Here is a 22444-nt window from a genome sequence, read left to right on the forward strand (position 1 = left end):
TGTAAATCTTCACCCAAATCCTAATAAAAATAAAAAAAAAGAAAAAAAAATTTTATTCTCTTGGAATGCAATTACAAATGAAAGTTAGTTAGGAAAACTGACACACAGGTAAATTTTGTAATTTCCGGGAATAAATGGCTTATGTAAGGTGAGTTTAGCCTAAATTTAATTTAGGAAAAGAAAAGACTGTTCTTAAATAACAGAAGAAGGCCATGGTGTTTTGTTTTCCCAGCTTCTGCCAAGCAATCATCACAAAATCATGTAGTAAATTGTCAAAGAAAACTATCAGATCTGAGATAGGACTCAGTTCCTGAGATGGTTCCCTGACTTGCTTTCATCTTGTCCCATGAGAGGGAATGCTGTTAGGCTCTTGTAAGCCTATGAATCTTTGATTAATATACATATCTGTACATTCTTCTTCTTCTTTTTTTTTCATTCCAGACTGAGCTCTATTGATGTGAAGTATCAGATGTGGAAACTAGGAGTCGTTTTCACTGACAATGTAAGACTACCTCATTACCACAAAATAAAATGTGCTCTAAGGAGATGAGTCTGTTGGAGTTCTGCAAATACAAAGACAGTTGTTTAAGAAAGTTGCTCAAGTACCAGTTCATGTAATGGAGGTCATAGCCAAGAGACACCCAGAGAAAGATATGATTAATCAGACTTCTCTTATTCTGTTGTCTTCAATAGCTGAAAAATTAAAATGGGAATATATTTACAAAAGAAAAAGAAACTGAAATGAAAATTCTTGTGTATATTCATTCAGGTTCATTATCCACTGGAATACTTAAAAGTTTTGTAGATGTTTAAAATAAGGGTCTAAATGAATGAAAAAAAAATAAAAAGCAAAACAATAATTTTGATCAATTTAAATTTCTGCCCAAATTAAAGTACATTGAATTACTGTGTTCTTTTTCTTATTAGAGTCTTCTTTTATCAGATATCCTTTGAAAACTAAACATAGGGCCCAACTATTTATCTAAATATAATTTAAAAAAAGAAGAAAAAGATCACATATTGCTAAAAGCTACCATCTGCTAGGGCAGGTAATCACATTTTATTATTGTGGCCTGGCCAATGGCTAGACATTTTGTATTCTTAGGGTTTTCATTTTAAATAATTGTCACCATCAGTTGTTTCTGTGCTCCCATCAGCTGGCTATTGAAGGGTGCTAGAGACAAGCATAAAACACTGTTGAATAGGTCAACTACAAATGTATGCTGTCTGATTTCAGCCCATACTCTCTGACCATCCCCACATTGTGGGGAATATGAACATACCAACACACCCAGAAGCTTAGCCTTATCCCTGCTGTTCCTGCTGTTCTGCTTTCTCCCTGGGACACCTCATTTACTGTCAAGATTTCATATTATAATTTTTGCACTCAACTTTTCTATTGAACATTAGCTCCATTCTCCTATTTAAAGGCCTGTGACATCCAACAAATTCTCATTCCGCCACTTGTCACTCCTGCCTCTCAGTCTGGATATCTTTCACAAATCTCTTAACAGCTCAAAATCAAGCCTGATAAATGAATTTATATTAGAACCTTAAATTAGTACCATGGTATTTTGCAAGGAGCTCTGGTGGTATAATGGGTAAGGCATTTGGCTGCTAACCAGAAGGCCAGTGGTTCAAATCCACCAGCTTCTCCATGGGAAGACAATGAGGCAATCTGTTTCTGTGAAGATTTACAGCCTTGGAAACCCAATGGGGGGTCATTATGAGTCAGAATTGACTCACTGGCAATGGGTTTATATTTTTGGTATGGTATCTTGCAATTAGTTTCTAATTTAACGGAAGCAACTCCTCTTAATAAAAAGAAGCTACCTAACTCCAGCATTGGTATATTACATTCTAGTAGCCACTCAACCCCCAAAGCCAGTCTCCTGTCTATGATGTAGTATCTTGTCTTTCTGTTGGTATTTTTGTTCTTATTACTAAAGTTCAAAGTACTGGCTTGCCCTCCTTTTCTCTCTCCTCCTTTGATCATTTGCCTAATCTTGATCGTCTTTCTGTCCTTTGTAATTCTCCTTTCTACCTTCCCAGTTTCACTACTAGTAATGGCTTTCATACCCACACCCTTGGACTTGTCCAGTAGTCTCCTAATGTAATAGCTACACCACTTACAAAATGTGGGACTTTTAGACAGTTGTTTAACTTTGGTGAGCTCACTTTTCTCATTTGTAGGTTGGGGTTGCACATACCTACGTAACAGAGATGTTACTAGGATAAAATGAGAGATTGTATGTGCAAACATGGATCGATGACCAACACCTAGTAGAAGCTCAAGGAAGTTTTCTAAAATACTACTTTTCACATACCATTTCTTTGCTCAAAATGCTCCACTGGGCCCCAAGTATCTATGGAATGCATTCCATGTCCTTTAACCTGGTTTCAAGGCCCTCACAATCTACCCCACTGTGCTCTCTGTCTTTTTTTCCCAAAACATAAGCTTATTACCTCTCCTCCCTCAGCACATTCTACACAGGTTGTCTCCATGTCTTTTTAAAATGTATTTTCTTTTCTTGAGCTTTGTATCTTAGCTTCAGGCCCATGTTGTTGTTGTTGTTGTTATTTGCCATCGAGTCGGCCCCGACTCAAAGCGACCCCTCCTTGGGTTTCCGAGGCAGTATCACTACAGAAGTAGGCATGCCCAACCTTCCTTCTGAGGAGTGGCTGGTGGGTTTGAACCGCCAGCCTTCCAGTTAGCAGTCAAGTGCCTTAGACACCATGCTACCAGAGCTCCTTCAGGCCCATAGTGCCCACAAAATCTTTTATACCTCCTAAATTTTCTCTGTCTTCTTTCTGTTCTCCATTAGAGATATATTATAGTCAAAATAAAGGTTTCCATTCCTTTCCAAAAGTACTATCTCCTTATTCCACTGGCAAAACATGCCTTAAGCAGAAGAGACTCTATTCCAAAAAGTAGGAGCAATCATAATAATTTTTATTCTACTTCATTCTTTGCACCTCTAAAGTATATACATTTTCTAGCCTATGTAAAGTTAATATTTTACATTAATTATAATCCAGGAGATTTCTACAAATAATGCCAATTGTATTTAATTTACTTTCACCTTCAGTGACATTAAGTAGTATTTGAATTTTCTGCTAGATTAATTTTGGCTCATCCAAAGTTAGATACTTGGCTAGTAAACCACCTCATATAATTTCTTATAACTAATAGATCTCAGCAAACACGGATTTAGTAAATAAGTAAATAAATGAAGGAAAAAGAGAAGGAGGAAGGAAGGAAGGAAATTTGGTTCTTTAATTTTCTGTATAGCAGTGGCTCTCCACCAGGGACAGTTTTGCCCCAGGGACAATGTCGGGAGACATTTTACATTGCCATAGCTGGAGGAGGAGCTCTGGTAGCATAGTGCCTAAGGCACGTGACTGCTAACCAGAAAGCTGGCAGTTCAAACCCACCAGCCACTCCTCAGAAGGAAGGTTGGGCAATCCTACTTCCGTAGTGATACTGCCTCGGAAAGCCAAGGAGGGGTCACTATGAGTCGGGGCCGACTCGACGGCACATAACAACAACAACAACAACAACAACAATAGCTGGAGGGGGCTTTGCTACCGCTATCTAGTGGTTAGAGGCCAGGGATGTTGCTAAACATCCTGCAGTGCACAGCATTCAAACAGAGAATTATCTAGTCCAGAATGTCAGTTGTGTCAAGCTCCAGAAATTTCACCTTGTGGAGGATAAGTGCAGTCACTCTGCTTTAACGGAGAAAATATTTAACCTTTTAGAACAAACTACCACATTTAGAACAAAACAATACTGTAATTAGAAGTATATAAATATGTTCTAAGAAGATGAAGTAAATTGAGTGACTTATATAATTAAATCAGAGAAGCTTTGGACAATAGTCATGCATTTTATTTTCTGATATTCTTCTCTCCCGGCCTGTTTTGTCTTAATAGTCCTTCCTCTACCTTGCCTGGTATATGACTATGTCCGTTCTTGGACACTATAACAACTTTTTTTTTGCTGCTCATCTTCTTGACATCGCTATGGGATTCAAGACTTTAAGAACCATCTTGTCATCAGTAACTCACAATGGCAAACAGGTAAAAGTTTAATAACACCCCCCACATACACAGAAACTAAAGAAACCACAAATAAACAAATGAAACATAAAACTAAACCTCAGCAACAATGTACATTTTAAAAGATCTTTTATCAAATAGCAAGGCTATACTTTTAAACCAAATCTTAGCTCAAACAGGAGTTACTGTCGCTTTGCATAAATTATTTAGTATCTCTAAATCTCAGCTTCCTCACTGTGTAAAATAGAAATCATCAAAACATGTATCTTATAGAATTAAACATAAAAGCATATATGGAGAGGCCTTAGCACAATTCCTGGCACTTACTAAGTACTCAGAAATTAGTTACTATTTTGTTCCTAATATCAGTGTTCTCACCATTTGATACTATTGGGAACCAAACTATGTTGCAGCTTTCTGATGCTTTAGTTGTCTTGGTAAAAAAAAAAAGAAAAAAGATGCTGCATTACTAATTTAATATTTGAAAACTGGATATTCATTTGTTCTTTCTCCACTTTAAGTTGAACAAAAATATTAATATTTCATCTTGATCAAGTTATACTTATTTGCAGGAAAACTGGTTTAGGTCTAGATAATCAATTTATGTTAAAATGGAATCTGGTTACAATGTTAAAATTTTCCACAACCATAAAACATATTCCAGAAGCATGCATTTAATTCCTTCTATATTTATCAAGTGTCCAGTGGGTAACACATATTATGTTAGCACCAGATTCCTTTTTCCCCAAAGGTTTATAGTCTTGCACATTTCTTTAATCTGTGTCTCTCCAAAACCTTTGAACTATGTCCATAGTTAAATTCACATTCTCATGTCACTATAGTTTCTGAGGGAGCTCTGGTGGTGTAGTGCCTAAGGCATTTGACTGCTAACCAGAAGGCTGGCGGTTCAAACCCACCAGCCACTCCTCAGAGGGAAGGTTGGGCAATCTACTTCTGTAGTGATACCACCTCGGAAACCCAAGGATGGGTCGCTCTGAGTCGGGTTTGACTCGACAGTACATAATAACAACAACATAGTTTATGAATACAGCTACAACATACATGGTCCAGTGCAAAAAATATATATATATATTCATTCAACAGTCAGTTGGTAAATAGTCTGTGAAGTTCAGTACATATAATGAGCTGAAACTATTGTGCCTATTGTGTATTTTCACACAAAAGTTCTGGCACTATTTTCAATTTCTGAACTTTTGTGGTATTTATTTTCTTTTTGAGGTATCAATTTTTCATTTATAGAAATATATAGAATTGAATAGTTCTAATAGGAAAACCATATAGAAACATAGAGTGATATTGTACTTCATTTTTAGAAATAATTTTAAGTCCTCTCTTAAGATGTTTTTTCCAGATAATTATAAACTGATTTTTAAAAGATCTAACTCAGTATATGGAGTTCCAGTCAAAAGCATAGGGATGAATTGTAATAAGAGAAGTAGACTGGAAAAATAATGCATTTACATTGAAACTTGCTGTGATATAACCAGAAATATATTTTCACAAACTTGATAAAAGTCATATGTTTAAAACACACATCACACAAAATATATCTATATACATATACAGAAGCAAAGTACAATTTGGAATTAATGAAAGATTGCATAGAACTGAGATGTTGAATTATACATCACAACTGTGATGTTGAATTATACATTAAGAAAACTAGCCTTCAAAATATTGGCCAGTAAGCTAGAATATGCTTTACTTTGATCATCTCTTTATGTTAACAAAGCAAGACTTTTCAGTTTTATTTTCTTTCAGTATTTATATTACACATTATTAACAGTTGTGTGTTTCCCATAAAAACTCCCCTTTGGTCTGTTAAAAAGAAAACAAAATGTTTTCCAGTCACACTTACTCTTATAACAAAAACAAGATCGTTTTTATTAGGAATGTAAATTATTTAAAGAGATTAAACCTTATAAAAATGGAGAAAGTATGTAATGTAGTATCTACTACCAAATATTTAGATGATAAAGAAGAACGTTGTGAGCTGCTTATTAATATTATTAATATCAATTTGCATATGAAACTAATAGTATACTTATGTTCTGTCTATAGTGTGCACATATTAGCCAATTAAGTAGTCAAGTTTTGCATAAAGTAATATGAAAACTTGAAAAAATGAAGAGAATGTGAAAATAAAATTCCCCACTGGAATATAGAAAAGGCTGGTAAATCCAGCAGTGTACTAACTGGAGTGGTCCCCTCCCACACAGATGTCAAACATGCCCATCAAATGTCTTAGAACACTAACACATGTTCAATATCACATTTCTTTACAGCTTGTCTTAACTGTTGGCCTATTAGCTGTTGTCGTATACCTATATACTGTTGTGGCATTCAATTTTTTCCGAAAATTCTACAATAAGAGTGAAGATGGTGATACACCTGATATGAAGTGTGATGATATGTTAACAGTAAGTTCATATATTTTGATCTCATCTGAATGAAAAATACCCTTGTGCCTCTTTTATCTAAATTGTGTGCTTATTCATTAATAGCACAGAATAGATTCATATTGTTGTGAATCTTTAAGGATTTTTTAAAAATTTTTCCCTAAAATTTCCCTTTTTAGAGGAGCATAAAAGATCCATGTCTGTCCATTTCTCACATCTGCTGGAACCTGATAATTAGTAGAATTCCTGAGTAAAGTGGTTAGCACTAGAAGGGTCAATGTCACCACTTTAGCCTGCTGTTCAAATATTACAGGTAGCAGGTGAAACCATTTCCTTGGAGAACTTGTGGGAGCTTTGGTTATTTGTCTGCTTAAATTACTTTAGCTGAAGTTACTAGATTTCACAATATATCTCTTAACAGAACTGCTAGATTTTGCTTTTATACTGAGTATCTTGTGTTAAATTTCCTTTTTAGTATGTTTTTTAGATCAACAGATGTTAAAGCTTTCATCTGTTCAACAACCTGCCCTTCTGATCTTGGCAGATAATGAATCAGCATCCATTACATCTTAGATTGGATGAAATACAACGTACTAACTGGAAAGGATGGATCCTTCAGTGAGATCCCAATAGAAATGATTGGGGTGGGGGTGTGTGGTAGTGATGTAAACAAAAGGGTTGAAATAATGTTACCAAAATTACACTGGAAAGTCCCTCTGCGGGTACTGGTAAGGAGTTGCACTGGCCATGGTGGCTGGAGAGGGAGAGGTTGCTGCCTTTCAGCCGCCTGGCCCGGCTCTCCTTTCTCTTGGGTCCTTCTCGGGGAAGTGGGCCAAGCTGGAGATTGGCTTGGCAGCGAAACAGCCTGGATTCAACCGGTAGGGCGCGCTGGGCGTTGCCCGCTGGTCTAGGCGCGTGAACCCCAAGTTGCTGGCTAATCACTCCTGCACCCGGGCTCCTGAGTTCGGGATCTGCCCCTTCTCCTCCTGCCAGACCCGGCGCGTGCAGCGGCCATGCGAATGTCTGTGCCTGCCCATGCCTTCCCTTCCACTCCGCCGAGGGCTGGCTCCAGGGACGATCATCTTAAAAGAGTTTTCTCATTTCAATTTATTGAAAATTGAAAAAAAGAAAAACACTTAAGGAGCACACCGTTTTTGTGATTGAAATCTCCTGTGTCTTGCGTTTGTGGTTTTGCTGTATCTGCTCTTAGAATAAATTCCTGGCTCCCGTGCAAAAAAAAAAAAAAAAAAAAAAAAAAACTTACTGCCATCAAGTCCTTTGGACTCACAGCGACCTCTCCTTGGGTTTCCCAGGCGGTATTTCTACAGAAGTAGATTGCCTAATCTTCCTTCTGAGGAGTGGCTGGTGAGTTTGAACCGCCAGTCTTCTGGTTAGCAGTCAAATGCCTTAGACACTAAGGCACCAGAGCTCCTAGTAGCACAACTGGTGGTTGGGGGAGGGCAGGGGATTTCACTGGGAAAAAAAAAAAAAAAAATTGTTTTAAGTAATGAGAGTAATTCTACCAATTCTACCTCTCAGTACCAAAAGACTAATTCTACTAAAAAGAGTAATTCTACCAATATTATAAAGACTGTTGTTGTTCTTGTTGTCATTATGTGCCCTCGAGTCAGATCCGACTCATAGTGACCCCTCCTTGGGTTTCTGAGCCATTATCTGTATGGAAGTAGATTGCCCAATCTTCCTTCCCAGGAGTGGCTGGTGGGTTTGAACCACTAGCATCCTGGTTAGCAGCCAAGTGCCTTAGGCACTACTCTATCAGAGCTCCTATTATAAGACTAAATACTTAAAAATGGCAAATAATTGGAACACAATAGAGCATCTAGGAATAGATACAAATACATATAGAAATTTAAAACATGATGGTGGCTTTTGAAATCATGCAGTCAAAAATAATTCTACAAATGGTATTGGTACTGCAAACAAGCTGTTTGTGGGAAAACAATAAAAATGGATATCAGTCCTGTTCTTAGTCAAAATCACAAATAGAATAAAGATTTCAATGCAAAAAAATAATAAAATAAGGATAGAATATTATTTAAAAAAAAATAATTTTTAAATGGTGAAAGGTCTTTCTGAGTACAACATAAAACCTAGGATTCATGAAAGCATAAAATTATTTTTATAAAGAACAGTAATGAACAGTTTGAAAGGCAAATGACACACTGGGAAAAATCTATTCACTGCTATAACAAAGGACTGGTTTGCTTAATTCACAAAGCTCTTGTCATTTCAGTAAGAAAAAATAAATAAGCCAGCAGAGAAAATGGTCAAATTATATGAGCAGACAATTCACAATAAAATAAATTCAGTTGGCTCATAAATATGAAAAGATACTCAGCACCTATGATAATTAAAGAAATGAAAAACAATGAATTGCTATTTTTCCCTATAAGGTTTGCAAAATACTGAGGTTAATGTGTTGGTAGACACTCTCATCAATTCTGTTGAGAATTTGAATTGGTACAACAATTTTAGAAAAATTTTCCATATAGGAACCCCTACTTTCCAAAAGTTTGTTTTATGCCACTTTACTTTTTCTAAAAACCTAACTAAGTACCTGTTTTAACCTAACTTAGTACCTGTTTTTTGCTCACCAAATGAAATCTGAAGAGAATTTCCATTTTTATGAAAAAAGGGGAAAATAAAACTAGTGTTCAATGTTCATTTAGCTGTTGGGTTAAAGAGGCAGTAGGCACCCAGAATAGCAATAGGGATGCCACCAAGCTCCTTTCTCCTGGACTACAGTGTACATATATTATTTCTACTTTATATAACCTGTGTATTTATCATATCATTCCTGTCTTTACTATATGTGAGTGCTACTTTAGTCTGTATGTGTTATTTGGTGTAATTTGGTAGGTTATTTTTTAGATCTGGGAACATTCAAAAAATTTTTCCATATAAATTAATGGTAATTGCTTCTTTGCTTTATGCCATTTCAGCTTACAAAAGGTTTCATAGGAATGCTATACTTTCAGATAATGGAGGAAAATTGTATATGTCAAAATTTCAAACATGTACCTTTCACCTATCAATTCCACTGCTATCAATTATGTTAAATCCACATCATTAAAATTATGCAGATCTTTTAAAATTAGATAATCTTCATATGCTGACACGAAAAGTCATACAAGTTTTAAGTTAAAGAAAAAAAAATCCTGAAAAGTATTATGATCTAACCTTTTTTGTGTAAGATCATATAGACACACATATTAGAATGCATATTTAAGTATGTTAAAATATGTAAAAAGTTTTTCTGAAAAGATACATAAGAAATTGTTAAAAATTCTTATACAGAGAAGGACCAAAGATCAAGGGAGAGAAAAAGACATGCTTTTTTATATATATATATACTTCTTTGCTATCTAAATTGTTAATATGTTTTACCATACCTATGTTCCCATGTTATTTCTTTCATTTGTAGAAACCTAAAACAGTATTTTTTTTCCCACTGTGTTTCAAAAGAGAACCTAATTCAGTTCTTCTCAAAATTCTAATAACCGCATGGTGAACTATGTCATTGGCAGGAAGAAGGATAGAGCATACAGGTAGCTGGCCTAGGCAGTTCGCAGGACTGTGGGCCTATAAAAGCTGTACTCCAAACTGGTGCTGCATTTTCTACCATCTGCTCCCTCCTCCCTGAGCCATTTACAGCCTAACCTTTCTTATTTATGAAAAATATTTTACCACCATTTAACAAATAATTTCAATTAATTTATGTTATTTCTTCTAATCACCAATTTAGAGATCTTCCACCAAGATTGCCAGTCCTTAGGGTTTCATGATTGAGCAACTTTTTTTTCTCTTTGTTGCTTTATTCAAAGGGGAAAACAAAAATCTGGGGGGGGGGGGACAGAAAAACTCTCAAATGAATTTAGGAGGCATATAGCTTTTCCTAGGTCAAGATAGGAGTTTTGAAGGCCTGGAATAAAAGGGAGAATGCAGAAAAAAAGGCTTCTAAACCATAAGCCTACATATGATTCACAGTATAGTAAATCATGTTGTTCTCATGAAAATAATTCATAACTTTCTGTGATTTCATATCATTATTGCCATTTTACAGATGTTTTACGTGTGAGTTTGTAACTTCTATGTCTTGTCATCTACTTAGAGAACACAAAATGTGAAAGTTGAAAGGACTGTGATGATCATGGTCATTCATCCATGTAGAGTAAAACCTGCAAAATCCGGAATCTGTATAAGGCAGAAACCTGTCAGAGAAGGAAAACTCAAATATTTTCCACTTGTAGAGAGTGATAGAAAAATAGTAAGACTGCACCCCATCAAAAGAGGAAAACTTGCGAGTCCTAGAAAACAAGGCAGTCCCATCAAGTTCTGGCTCTCACAGGTTTCACTGTACTTAATTTCCAAACCAGAAGAAAATATCATCCTACTTACAGGTTTATTGTTGTTGTTGTTGTTGTTATTGTTGTGTGCTGTTGAGTCAGACCCGACTCATAGTGACACCCATGGGTTACTAAGGAAGTAGATTGCCCAACCTTCCTTCCAAGGAGTGGCTGGTAGGTTTGAACCGCCAGCCTTCTGGTTGGTTAGCAGTCAAGTGCCTAGTCTTGTAATTTAGAATATTCATTTATTTGTCCATTTCTATGTAGCACATACTACAAATGATTTTGTGCCAGGTATTCTACTAAGAACTTTACAGATGTTAACTCATTTAATCTCCTAACAACTCCATGCTGTTGGTGGGTATTGTTGTTATCCCGATTTTATAGATGATGAAACAGATACCAAGAGTTTGAGTAACTTGCTAAGGTCACACAGCTCAGAAGAGCTCAGACTCTTTAACCATTGCTGTATGCTACCTCAAAAATATTAAGTTCATAAGTTTGTGTTATTAATTCAGTTTACTAAATATGTATTTAGCAGGTATTTTTGTGCCAAGTACTTGTTGGGGTAAGGCATATTCAAGCACAGTCCTGACACTCAAGAAATTGCTTATTAAACACTTTTCTAGTAAATCTGCTAAGCTCAGATTTTTTTCTGAAAAGATCATCCCAAAAAAGAATACCATAGAAATTACAGATGTTTTGGGAAGTTGAAGGGTTGCCTGATCAATGTTCCTATTTCCTATTGCATATGGAACTATTGTTTAATGACATTAAACTTTAAAGAAAATCATTTAGACATTGCTCTTTAAATACCACAATTGAAAAATTAGTTTGTTAGTAGTTATTAGAGAAATGAAAATAACTTTTTAATGAAACATCATATTAGTGGAAAAGGGTGGGGGAGAGAGAGAGATCACACAAGGCTTAACTCTTGGGTACAGAGTTATCTTCTCTGATTAGTAATTTGTCAAAACAATCCACAGCCTCTGTCTCTGGAGCCCATTCCATTGTTGGCTTTTCATAGAATATTGGATTTGGCCTCACCTGTTTTTCCCTTTACTGGTCTCTCGTACCAGACAGCTCAGCAGAGAAAAATATATGAATAAATACTTTAAGCAACTATAAGAAAACTAGACTCAAGAAGAGAGTGAATAACCAAAAAAAAAAAAAAACCCACTACCATCTAGTTCATTCTGACTCGTCACGACTCTGTAGGACAGAGTAGAGCTGTCCCATAGGGCTTCCAAGGTTGCAATCTTTTTTCTTTTTACTTGTGATTTGGATGAAAGTTTATAGTGCAAATTCATTTTCTATACAACAGTTCATACACATTTTGTTTCATGACCTTGACTGCAATACCCACGATGTAACAGTTCTCTTCTTACTTCCTCCCTGTGCCTATCTTTTCCCTATGCCCTTCTTTCCCATACAATCCTGCCCTCTGAGCTATCTCCCTGTGCAAAATACTACCCTTCTGATCTTCCACAGTTGATTATTGAGTGTACCTACCAGTGTAAATGTTCACTCTATATGCCTTTCTATTGTTTGGCTGGAAGCCAAGGGAGTGTGTTCAATTCTAGGCCCATACTCTCGGGATTTCACCAGTCTCTGTCAGACCAGTAAGCCTGGTCATTTTTATGATTTTGAGTTTTGTTTCACATTTTCTTCCATGCTAAGATCTCCTACACTGCTGGGTACTATCTAGTTCTAGTCTCAGGATCATGCAGGCTGAGGTTTGCATGGTCCTCTAGTCCTTAGACTAATTGTTTCCATGCATCTTTCGTTTCCTTCATTCTTCTTTGCACCAGATGATGAGAGAATAATTGCAAGCTTTTAAGACCCCAATTGCTACTCACCAAAGTAGGATGTAGAACAATGTTTTTGTGTAGTTTGTTTTGCCTATTGAGCTTGATACCCCTTGCAACCATGGTCTCAAGCCCACAGGCCCAACAACTCAGTCCTTCAGGGTAGTTGACTGTGGCTAGAAGTTACCATAACTTTGCCCTGTTACCCCTATTATTTATATGGACATTTTTTATAACACATACAAATACATATGTACAAGACTGTAATCTTTGCAGAAGCAGACTGCCACATCTTTTTCCCCCAGGGCAGCTGGTGGGTTTGCCAACCTGTTGGTTAGCAGCAAGATGCTTTAACCAGTGCACACCAGAAGAGAGAATGAATAGTTACTAGAATAACCTGGGTCACTGAGCCAGTCCTCTGTCACCTACACCCACATCTATTCCCAGGCACAGATGAGAAGAATACCTTAGATAGGTCACTTGCTCCCATAGGACACTGGTGAATGAATCCTAAAGAATGATGGAAAAGTAGGGGGAATTTCACACAACTGTATTATACCCCACTGTCTACCATATTTTAAGTGGTATGGAACCTTGTATGACCTTAGATCCCTCTCTCATACCAGAATCAAGACCCCCACACTATCCTGCTATTTCCTGCAAACGTCATGTAGTCTTATTTTATCCTGTTCTAGTTGTGATAATAGTATTTTTAGATAACCACAATTTGAATTTCACTCTCTGTATAAATTTCCATTGTTATGTTAAGTACATTTTGCCAGTGTACTTATTATGAAAAGAATCATGTACCATTTCAGCAAGAGGCCACATTACCTAAATTAACCTTAGAATTTTAGGGTCTAAAAACCATTTTAAATTTGCCTCTTACTAATACTTGTGTGAAATTTTTGGAGTCCCTGGTGGCACAAAGGTTAATACGTCCCACTGCTAACTGAAAGGTTGGTGGTTTAATTCTCCCCAGAGGAGCCTCCAGAGAAAGGGCTGATGATTTACTTCTAAAACATCAGCCATTGAAAATCTTATGAAAGAAAAGAAAAAACCTATAGAGCAGAGTTCTACTCTTACACACATGGGATCACCATGAATCAAAGTCAACTTGATAGTAATGTAGTAGGAAATACTTGCACATCGAGTTCTTTAAAAAACCATGGAAATTTAAAACTTAACTGATTGTTCACAGTAGAGCTCACTAAACATAAAACCTCATCCTTTCACAAGGTGAAGTCTAATATTCTGTCTTGAGATGAATCTTTGCCCTTTCATATCATATTTATTAATCCTGAGTTTCCCTTGCCTTTATCATTTTAAGTTGTTTCATCCATTTCGAAGAAAAATTTTAAGTTTTTCTCTTGTATGCAATTCACTCTCCAGTGAATGTTTTGTAACTTAACAGCAGGTGGCACTCCAGCTGTAGTTTTATAGCCTTAATGGTGATTCACAAATGGATTTTTCTAGGGGGAGGGGTATGGCATGAGGGGGAACTGTGGTGTTTTAAGCTTGAAAATCTAATTAAACCAGCATTATCCTGATAGAATTGGAAGCATCTCTCCAAGAATGTATGAGGAGGAAGTGAAAAAAAATTTAAAGTCCAGGGTAAAAAGGTTATTATAGCTAGATAGCCAGAGAGATAGCCAGGGAGACTGACTTGAAATATATAAGGACAGTCACCTCAAAATGAGTGGCACTTAACCTGAAATGTACATAGGAATCACAAGAGCAGTTCACAGGAGCTACAGGGATGGTATCAAGACCTGTGTGTTTTGTAATAGCTTTCCAGCTGATTGAGATTAAGAATAAACACCACAGGAAACAACCTGCTTATAACTATTTATTCTAGATCACTTATTTTACCTCCCTCATTCCTTCTCTCTCTCTCCTTCTCTTTTGCGAAATTAAGGTTTTTGTTAGGATCTTCACCAATTCGCTAGAAGCTGACCCTCAGTGTTCCCTAAATGCAATATAAACAAAGATTAGCCCCAGAACGAATCAGTTTAGGAGATGGATGAGGGAGAAGCCAGAGAATATTAAATCCTGAGAGTTAACAACTGTCTCTCTCCTGTTTGTGAAGGACCAGGCACCTTCCTGCGTCATTACTCATATTCTCAGAACAAAATATATATTTTGTCTCCCAAAATTATTTCTTCCATCCTTTAGCTCTTACTTTGACACTTAGGCAGAATCTATGAAAAAGAAAGAGGATAAAAGGATTTTCATGTCAGAAGAAGAATGGTCACGTAATGGCTGGAAATTCGGCAGCCCCTGTTAGTGGGTATTTGCCACACTATTATACCACAGCACCATCCACCTGCTTCATTCTGGGGATAGCCAGGTAGTGAAGGATAAGGTTGAAAGATGCCGCATCCAGCAAAACCACACAGGTCACGAAATGAAGCTACATGAAAGGATTAATGGTTTTCTGTTTTATTTAAGGAATGGGGGCCAGGTGGACGCCCTGCATATTCTGTGAGAGCAATGCCTGATGCCTTTGTTCTACTTTATTTATATGTTTGTACATGATTACATTATTAGTCTTGGAATCCATACAATCAGCTTATTCTCTGCAGAGTTAAAGTTTTACTCCTCTACGTGCCCAAGGACAACATGTGATCATTAAAACAATCACAGAAGTCTCCTCAGGAATAAGGAGTGTAAAACAATAAATGTTTACTAGGACACAGTGACCCAGAGTATGAAACAGCCCAATAAGATAAAAACATGGACTACTGGAATAATATCTACTTTTAATACTTGATGTTTTGCCAATTAAGCATTTAACAGTGAGAGAGACCTTGCCATCTCTTAACTGTAATTAGAACATGTGCCTTGCAATCATGTTCTTTTGGGGGTCTTTTCTTGGTCTCCAACAGAAAGAATCAGTATTAAAATCCAAAATGTGAGCTGTACATTTTGTTCTTTTGTTTTTTATTATATTGAGCCTAAATAATCATATCCATAAGACTATATCTACTTTTTCACATAGCCATAAGTCTTCTGTTGAAATATATTAGTGTCCCTTCCTCAAATTCTTAGAGCTGTTATAAAATGAATTTGAGCAGTGAGACAGGGATATTGTTGTAACTGGAACTGGTTAGATGGCCACTGAGAGATCTGAAAAGGAGACATTGACTTTGATAATTTTACCTCATTCCATGATCTTGTCCTCAACACTATACGTCTAGAAACCAAATGTGAATGGTTCTCCTGGGGACAGATTGACATTAACCAAGCTCTTAAGAGTCTGATGTATGAGTCAGAAATCCAACATAGTATTTACTCATTAAAGTTTATGCAACAAGTCAACACATTCTCTTCCTTATAGAAAACAATCCATGTGGGAAGCCAAATTATAATCCAATATCTTGGTCAGCAGGAATCAGCAAGGGGAATTAGCTAGATGGTGATTGTCATTAGTGCTATCACGTTATTATTAGGTGCTGTCAAGTTGACTCTAACTCATAACAACACCATGCACAAGAGAACAAAACATTGCCCAGACCTGTGACATCCTCATGATCATTGCTATGTCTAAGCCCATTGCTGCAGCTACCATATTAATCCCTCTTGTTGAGGGTCTTCCTTTTTTTCACTGACCACTACTCTACCAAACATGATATCCTTCTCCAGAGACTGGTTCTTCTTAATAACATGGCAAAGTATGTGAGACAGTTTCACCATCCTTGCTTCTAAGGAGCATTCTGGCTGTACTTTTTCCAAGATAGTTCTTCCAGCAGTCCGTGGTATATTCAATATTCTTCCTCAATACTGTAATTCAAATACATAAGTTTCTCACTCTTCCTTCCATTGTCCAGCTGTCACATGCATGTGAGGCAATTGAAAACCATACCTTGAGTCAGACACACCTTTGTCCTCAAAGTGACTTCTTTGCTCTTTAACACTTTAAAGAGGACTTTTGTAGCAGATTTACTCAATATAACACATCATTTGATTTCTTGACTGCTGCTTCCATGGTGGTTGATTAAGGATCCAAGTAAAATAAAATCCTTGACATACATGCCCTCAAAAAACCAGGGCTCGGGAGAGCTAAGGCAACCCAGAGACTGGGTCTGGGCACTGCAGTGATACACTGTTTGCCTGCTATGAGTACTAGTATGGGGAGCCAAAGGACCAGAATTAGACAGGGTAAGTGTCAGCCCAAAGCCAGGTAGACATCCAAATTGATTCCTGAGTCCAAAGGAGGGAGGCTGGACAAAGGGGAGTGCTCCAAACACAAAGCCAAGTATTGAAGTCAGGGAAGCATGGGCGATGGGAAGTGTGGCCAATTTTAGTTTGTTAACTACAGAGCAGGCATTTATCCATTTCCTGTGGCAACAGTTAAGCACATATAAAGACGTATATTTTGAGAAAAGAGCCCCAATTTTTTCATAATAAATATCCAAAATGTGTATGATAAAAACAATGCAAATAGTATATAGGAAAATAAGTTCCTCTTCCCTCAGACCCACTGTTAAGAGTTTTAAATACCAAGGGATTTCTTTAAATGACTATCTATAAAATTTTGCCTCCAGAGATTGATTCAGTAGGTGATACCTGGAACCTGTAAATCTGAAATCTCCAGGGGATTTCAGGGTGCTTTGGGCATCATCAGCCTAATCTAGCTATCCACAGCCCCTCTGCCAGACAGCCTCTTGAACAGATCTTGAGTAGGTACCTGCAAAGCTTCCTCAGCCCTTTGTTTATGGTGTTACAGAATGACAAACATGGTTTTAGAGGTTGTTTTAGTTTAATTCTATTAATATCAGTTCTAGTACCACTTGCCATTAAGTCAGCTCCAAGTCACGGTAACACCATGTGTGTCAGAGTTCTATAGTATTTTCAATGGTTGATATTTCAGAAGTAGATTGCCAGAACTTTCTTGTGAGGTACCTTTCACTAGACTCAAATCTCTAACCTTTTGGTTAGCAGCTGGGCACTTAACTGTTTGCATTACCTAGGGATACCACTGACACCTAGATAGTACTTAAAGACACATAACTGGAAATGCTCACCAGGGGAGTATAGTAAAAGAAAAAGGGCCAGAGAACTGATTCCTGGGGTGCATTCCTGAAGAGATAAGGAAAGGAGGAAGAACAAACATAGAAGACTGAGGAGGAATGTCCAGAATGAGGAAGAAAACTGGAGAGTATGGTGTCTTTCCAAGTGAAGGAAAGGTTTCAAGGCCTTTTCATCTTTATTATGGTAGGCAGTGTTCTGGTTACCTAATGCCACTCTGTCAGGAATATGTACCACAAATGTGAAGGCCTTAACAAACAGGAGTTTATTCTTACAATTTGGAGGGTTTAAGTCTGAGGTCAAAGTGCCACACTATAGGGGCTAGGTGAAAGCCCCTCAACCTTGGACTTCAGCATTGCCTCCTGCTCCCGGCCCACTGGAACTAGAGGCTTTTCTTCACTCAGATGGCTTCTGGTTGCTGAAACTGACAAGCCCAAGTTTGACAAGTAAAAAGCACAGTCCCAATGTTACCAAACTGCATGACAGGCCATTAATTCAAGTCCATTGAAAATCCCAAGGTTGGCAGATTACAGTCTTGTACATATGTATTTGTATGTGCTACATGTAAGGTTCAAGCATGCCATAAGCTAGAGACCATTCCCAAAGCTGTTTCTTACATATGGTAAGCAGACCACATACCCAAAGTAGATTCCACCATGGAGGTGATTACCAGTCTCATCATGGGGAATACTACATCCAGCTGCCCAGCCACTCAACCTGGCCTAGGCAAGTTGATGCACAAACTTAACCACCACAGACAGCAAGTAAATATATGTTTTGGATTAATGGATTACAATCACTTGTGTAAGTCAGAGTGTATAAGAGGATCTCATGGAGGAAGGGTATTAATACAGGCACTAAATAAAGTAAGAATTGGATTGACATGGGAAAGGCCATTGTAGAATAACAAAAAATTGTAAAAATGGGCATCAGAAATAGCTCATTTGAAGGAGGGCAGGAGATTGGCTTAGAAACAGTGGACGATGGTGTTTGAGAGCAATGAAAATCAGGTTGGACAAATGAAATGTGCCTAAATTTCCAGTCCTGAAGTGGAAACTTTGGACTAGTCTTGGATAAAGATAAAACACTATATTCTCTAAGGCAGTGGTTCTCAATGGGATGGTGAGTGATTTTTCCCCCAGAAGACATTTGTCTAAGTCTGGAGACATTTTAGAATGTCACTGTGGGGTGGGTTGCTCCTGGCATCTAGTAGGTGAAGCCCAGGGTTGCTGCTCAAAAGATACTCTACAATTGTCAAGACAGCACTCAGAATAAAGAATTTATAGTCCAAAATGTTAGCAGTGTGAAAGACAAGAAATCCTGCCCCATAGCATTTGCCCAAGCCCCTCTCTCTCTCTCTCTCTCTCTCTCTCTCTCTCTCTCAACTTTTTATTTTGATTTGGGTGAAATTTTACAAAGCAGACTCTTACCTTCAACAGTTCACACATTTTGTTTAATGACACTGATTACAATCCCGGCAGTGTAACAGCTCTCCTCCCACTTCCTCCCTGTGGTCACCCTTTCCCTGTGTCCTTCTTGCCTATGTATTTCTGCCTCCCTAACTTTCGCTCTGTGCAAATAATGATCACATTCTTCTGATCTCCCATGATTGATTGTTCTAAGGAGTGCATCTCCCTGGTGTAGTTGTTCAGCTCATAGTCCTGTCTATTTTTGGCTAAGAGTTAAGCTACGGAAGTGAGTTCAGTTTCTAGGCCTGAAGGGTGGGTGACTCAGGGCCATAGTCTCAAGGGTTTCACTAGCCTCTATCTGACCAGTAAATCTGTTTTTTTTTTATGTTTTTAAATTTTATTCCACACTTTTTCTCCCACTCTATCCAAGATCTCTGATTTTGATCCCTTTCCAAATGGCATTGATAGCCAAGCACCATCTAGTTCTTCTAGTCTCAGGGTCATGTAGGCTGAGGTTCTCACAGTCCTTTGGATTATTTCTTCACTCTTCTTTGCTCCGCACAAGGAAAGACCAATAGTTTCATCTTAGATGGCCACTCTCAAGCTTTTAAGACCCTAGTCACTACTCGGCGAAGTAAGACTTAGAACAATATTTTTCTGTACCATGTTGCGCAATTGTCCCCCATGGCAATTGTTCTCAGCCCTCAGGCCCAGTGACTCATTCCCTCAAGGTGCTTAGTTGTAACTAAAAAGTTATCCTAACTTTGCCCCCTCTTAGCTTTAAATTGCATATGGAGATACTTATAGCACATACAAATTGGTATGTAGGAATATCATCTGCCGAACCTATCTATGTCATGAGTATATTCCTATTTGCCTATTCATACCTCATCTTCTTTCCTGTCTACCCATATATCCACCCATATATTAGTGCTTACTATTACTGATAATGCAGTATTGTGTATGCAATAGTGTTTACCTTCTTTGTAACTCTTTGAAACTCTCCATGTCTTTCTTTTCCTTAATGACCCAAGCATCTCCTTTTTCTACACTGGGCACTGACAGCTACTGATTGTGGTTACTTTAATGTTCTAGGGTTTAAACAGTTATCCTCTATTTTGTTGCTGCATCTCCCATCTGTCTTTTTTATTCCAGGTAGAAAAATTAGAGAAAAAGATTTCAGCACAGAATGCTGTGTCCCACAAATGATAGATCATGGATGGTTGAGTCTATGTTAAGCCTGTTTTTCTAGCTTAATTTTTGAAATCACATCTTGTTACAGATTAGGCTTTTGCTTTCCCTTTCCTCTGTCAGTTATATGCAAAAGAATTGAATAATAAAATTTAATTTAATTTTGTGCACCTTAATATGATTTCCTTATTATCTCAGATGCTTCAGAGCAAAGATACTAGTGAGGGAGAGGTGCTAAGCAGACTATGCAGTATAGAGTTTTATTTAAAAATTTAACAGCTGTATCTAAGAGCCAAATGTTTGCTAACCATTTCTAATGTTGGAAAAAAAAAAAAAAAGTAACACAGAATGAAAGATCCTAAGCATTTTCAGAATGAAGATGAGGAGCTAGAAAGAACAAAGATTTGCCAAGTATGAACTGGGTCCTGTTCCTGGAAGTGCTTCTGTTTCCTCTTTTCCAGTGCTATATGTTCCACATGTATGTTGGGGTACGTGCTGGTGGAGGCATCGGTGATGAGATTGAAGATCCAGCAGGAGATGAATATGAGATATATCGCATCATCTTTGACATCACCTTCTTCTTCTTTGTCATTGTCATTCTCTTAGCCATAATACAAGGTAAGCATCATCCTCAGGGAAGCTCAAGAAAATTTGGAATTTGAGACATGTATGTGTTCAGCTGCTAACTGAAAGGTTAGGGGTTCAAGTCCACTCAGAGGTGCCTCAGAAATAAGTCTCAGTGCTCTGCTTCCCAAAACTCTGACACTGAGTTGAGTCTGTTCTATGGCAACTGGTAAGAGTTTAAAGTATTTTCTGAAAAAGCCAAATGGTACATTTCCTTTCAATCTTTCTTCATTATAAATCTATAAAGAACAAAGATTCATGGGGCATTGCTATAAGGGGAAGGTAAATACGGTTTGTGGTCTCTTTTCAAATAACATAGCAGGAAGAACACATTTAGTCTCTGAGACTGGGCTTTAAGTCCTGCCACTTATTAGCTTCATGACTTTTGATAGGTGAGCCATTTTGCCTCTGCATCTCTAAAACAGAAATTAGGTAAATCTCTAAGTCATGGTATTATTGAGAGGTTTTTTAAATGATACACATCTAAGTATCCAGCCCAGTTGTTGTTGTTAGCTGACATCACACAACAGAATGAAAAGTGCCCAGTCCTATGCCATTGCTGGTATGCTCAAGTCCATTGTTGCAGCCACTAGGGGACTCATCTTGTAGCACTATATCATACAATATTCTGTCGTAAGAGTCGCCACCCATCTGTCAGACTGTCATATTCTGGTGGCTTGTGTGTTGCTATGATGCTGGAAGCTATGCCACTGATATTTCAAATACCAGGAGGGTCACCAGGCTGGACAGATTTCAGCATAGCTTTCAGATTAACACAGCCTAGGAAGAAGGTCCTGGAGTTCTACTTCTGAGAATTATCCAGTGAAACCCCATGGATCACAACAGAGTGCTGTCCCAGCTCAGTACTGGGTGCATGATCAGCAAATCATAAATAATTATAGAGCTGTCCTTGTTGAGTACCTAGTACATGCCAGGCACATTGTCAACTCATTCCACCCTTACGACGATCTTATGAGAATGGTGTTATTATCCATGATAAGTCTAGGTAACTTGGCCTAGGTAACTAGGTATTTGGCTAGAAAGTATTGGGGCTGGAGTCTAAATCCAGCCAGCTGGACTCGGAGTCCTCACTTATACCCATGGTGCTAAACATACCCACTTATTCTTTCTTTTACTACAGGGCAACGTGGAGTATGGTGTTTTTCTCACTCAGAAAAATTACTCACATTATCTTTTCTGCTTACACATTTTTCCTGGCTTAAAACAAATATCTATAAATGTGACATTCTCCTTTAAATTCCACAGACATAAAATGGTCTTTTTTTTCTCCCAGCAAAGTACATGGACAGGTTTAAAAGACTCATAATCCATTCTTTATGTCTTTACTGAGTGTAACAGTAATGTGTTGTAGAAGAAGGCAGAGTCATAAAACACTAGGAAAAAATGTGCAGCTGGTGAGGCTCAGGAGAGAGAAGGGCTAAAACAAAGCATCTCAATGCAGTTCGTTTCTGATTGGAGCAGTTAATAAATAATGGAAGAACTTATTTGTGAGGATCTCGTGAATAAAGTTA

The 22444-nt window shown here is 37.6% G+C and overlaps 1 protein-coding gene across 1 annotated transcript in view; it reads left to right on the forward strand.

Moving 5' to 3' along the window:
• RYR2 (ryanodine receptor 2) overlaps positions 1–22444 on the forward strand; it is a 1099979-nt gene that overhangs the window by 1069040 nt on the left and 8495 nt on the right. Inside the window, exons 99-102 of the mRNA XM_007942720.1 lie at positions 442–502; positions 3937–4083; positions 6369–6503; positions 20750–20906. Of these exons, the coding sequence (XP_007940911.1) occupies positions 442–502; positions 3937–4083; positions 6369–6503; positions 20750–20906 (500 nt within the window). The remainder of the gene's footprint in view (positions 1–441; positions 503–3936; positions 4084–6368; positions 6504–20749; positions 20907–22444) is intronic.

The sequence above is a fragment of the Orycteropus afer genome, unplaced genomic scaffold (assembly GCF_000298275.1).
Source record: "Orycteropus afer afer isolate SDZICR_OR568_19922 unplaced genomic scaffold, OryAfe1.0 scaffold00096, whole genome shotgun sequence".
Taxonomy (NCBI): Eukaryota; Metazoa; Chordata; class Mammalia; order Tubulidentata; family Orycteropodidae; genus Orycteropus; species Orycteropus afer.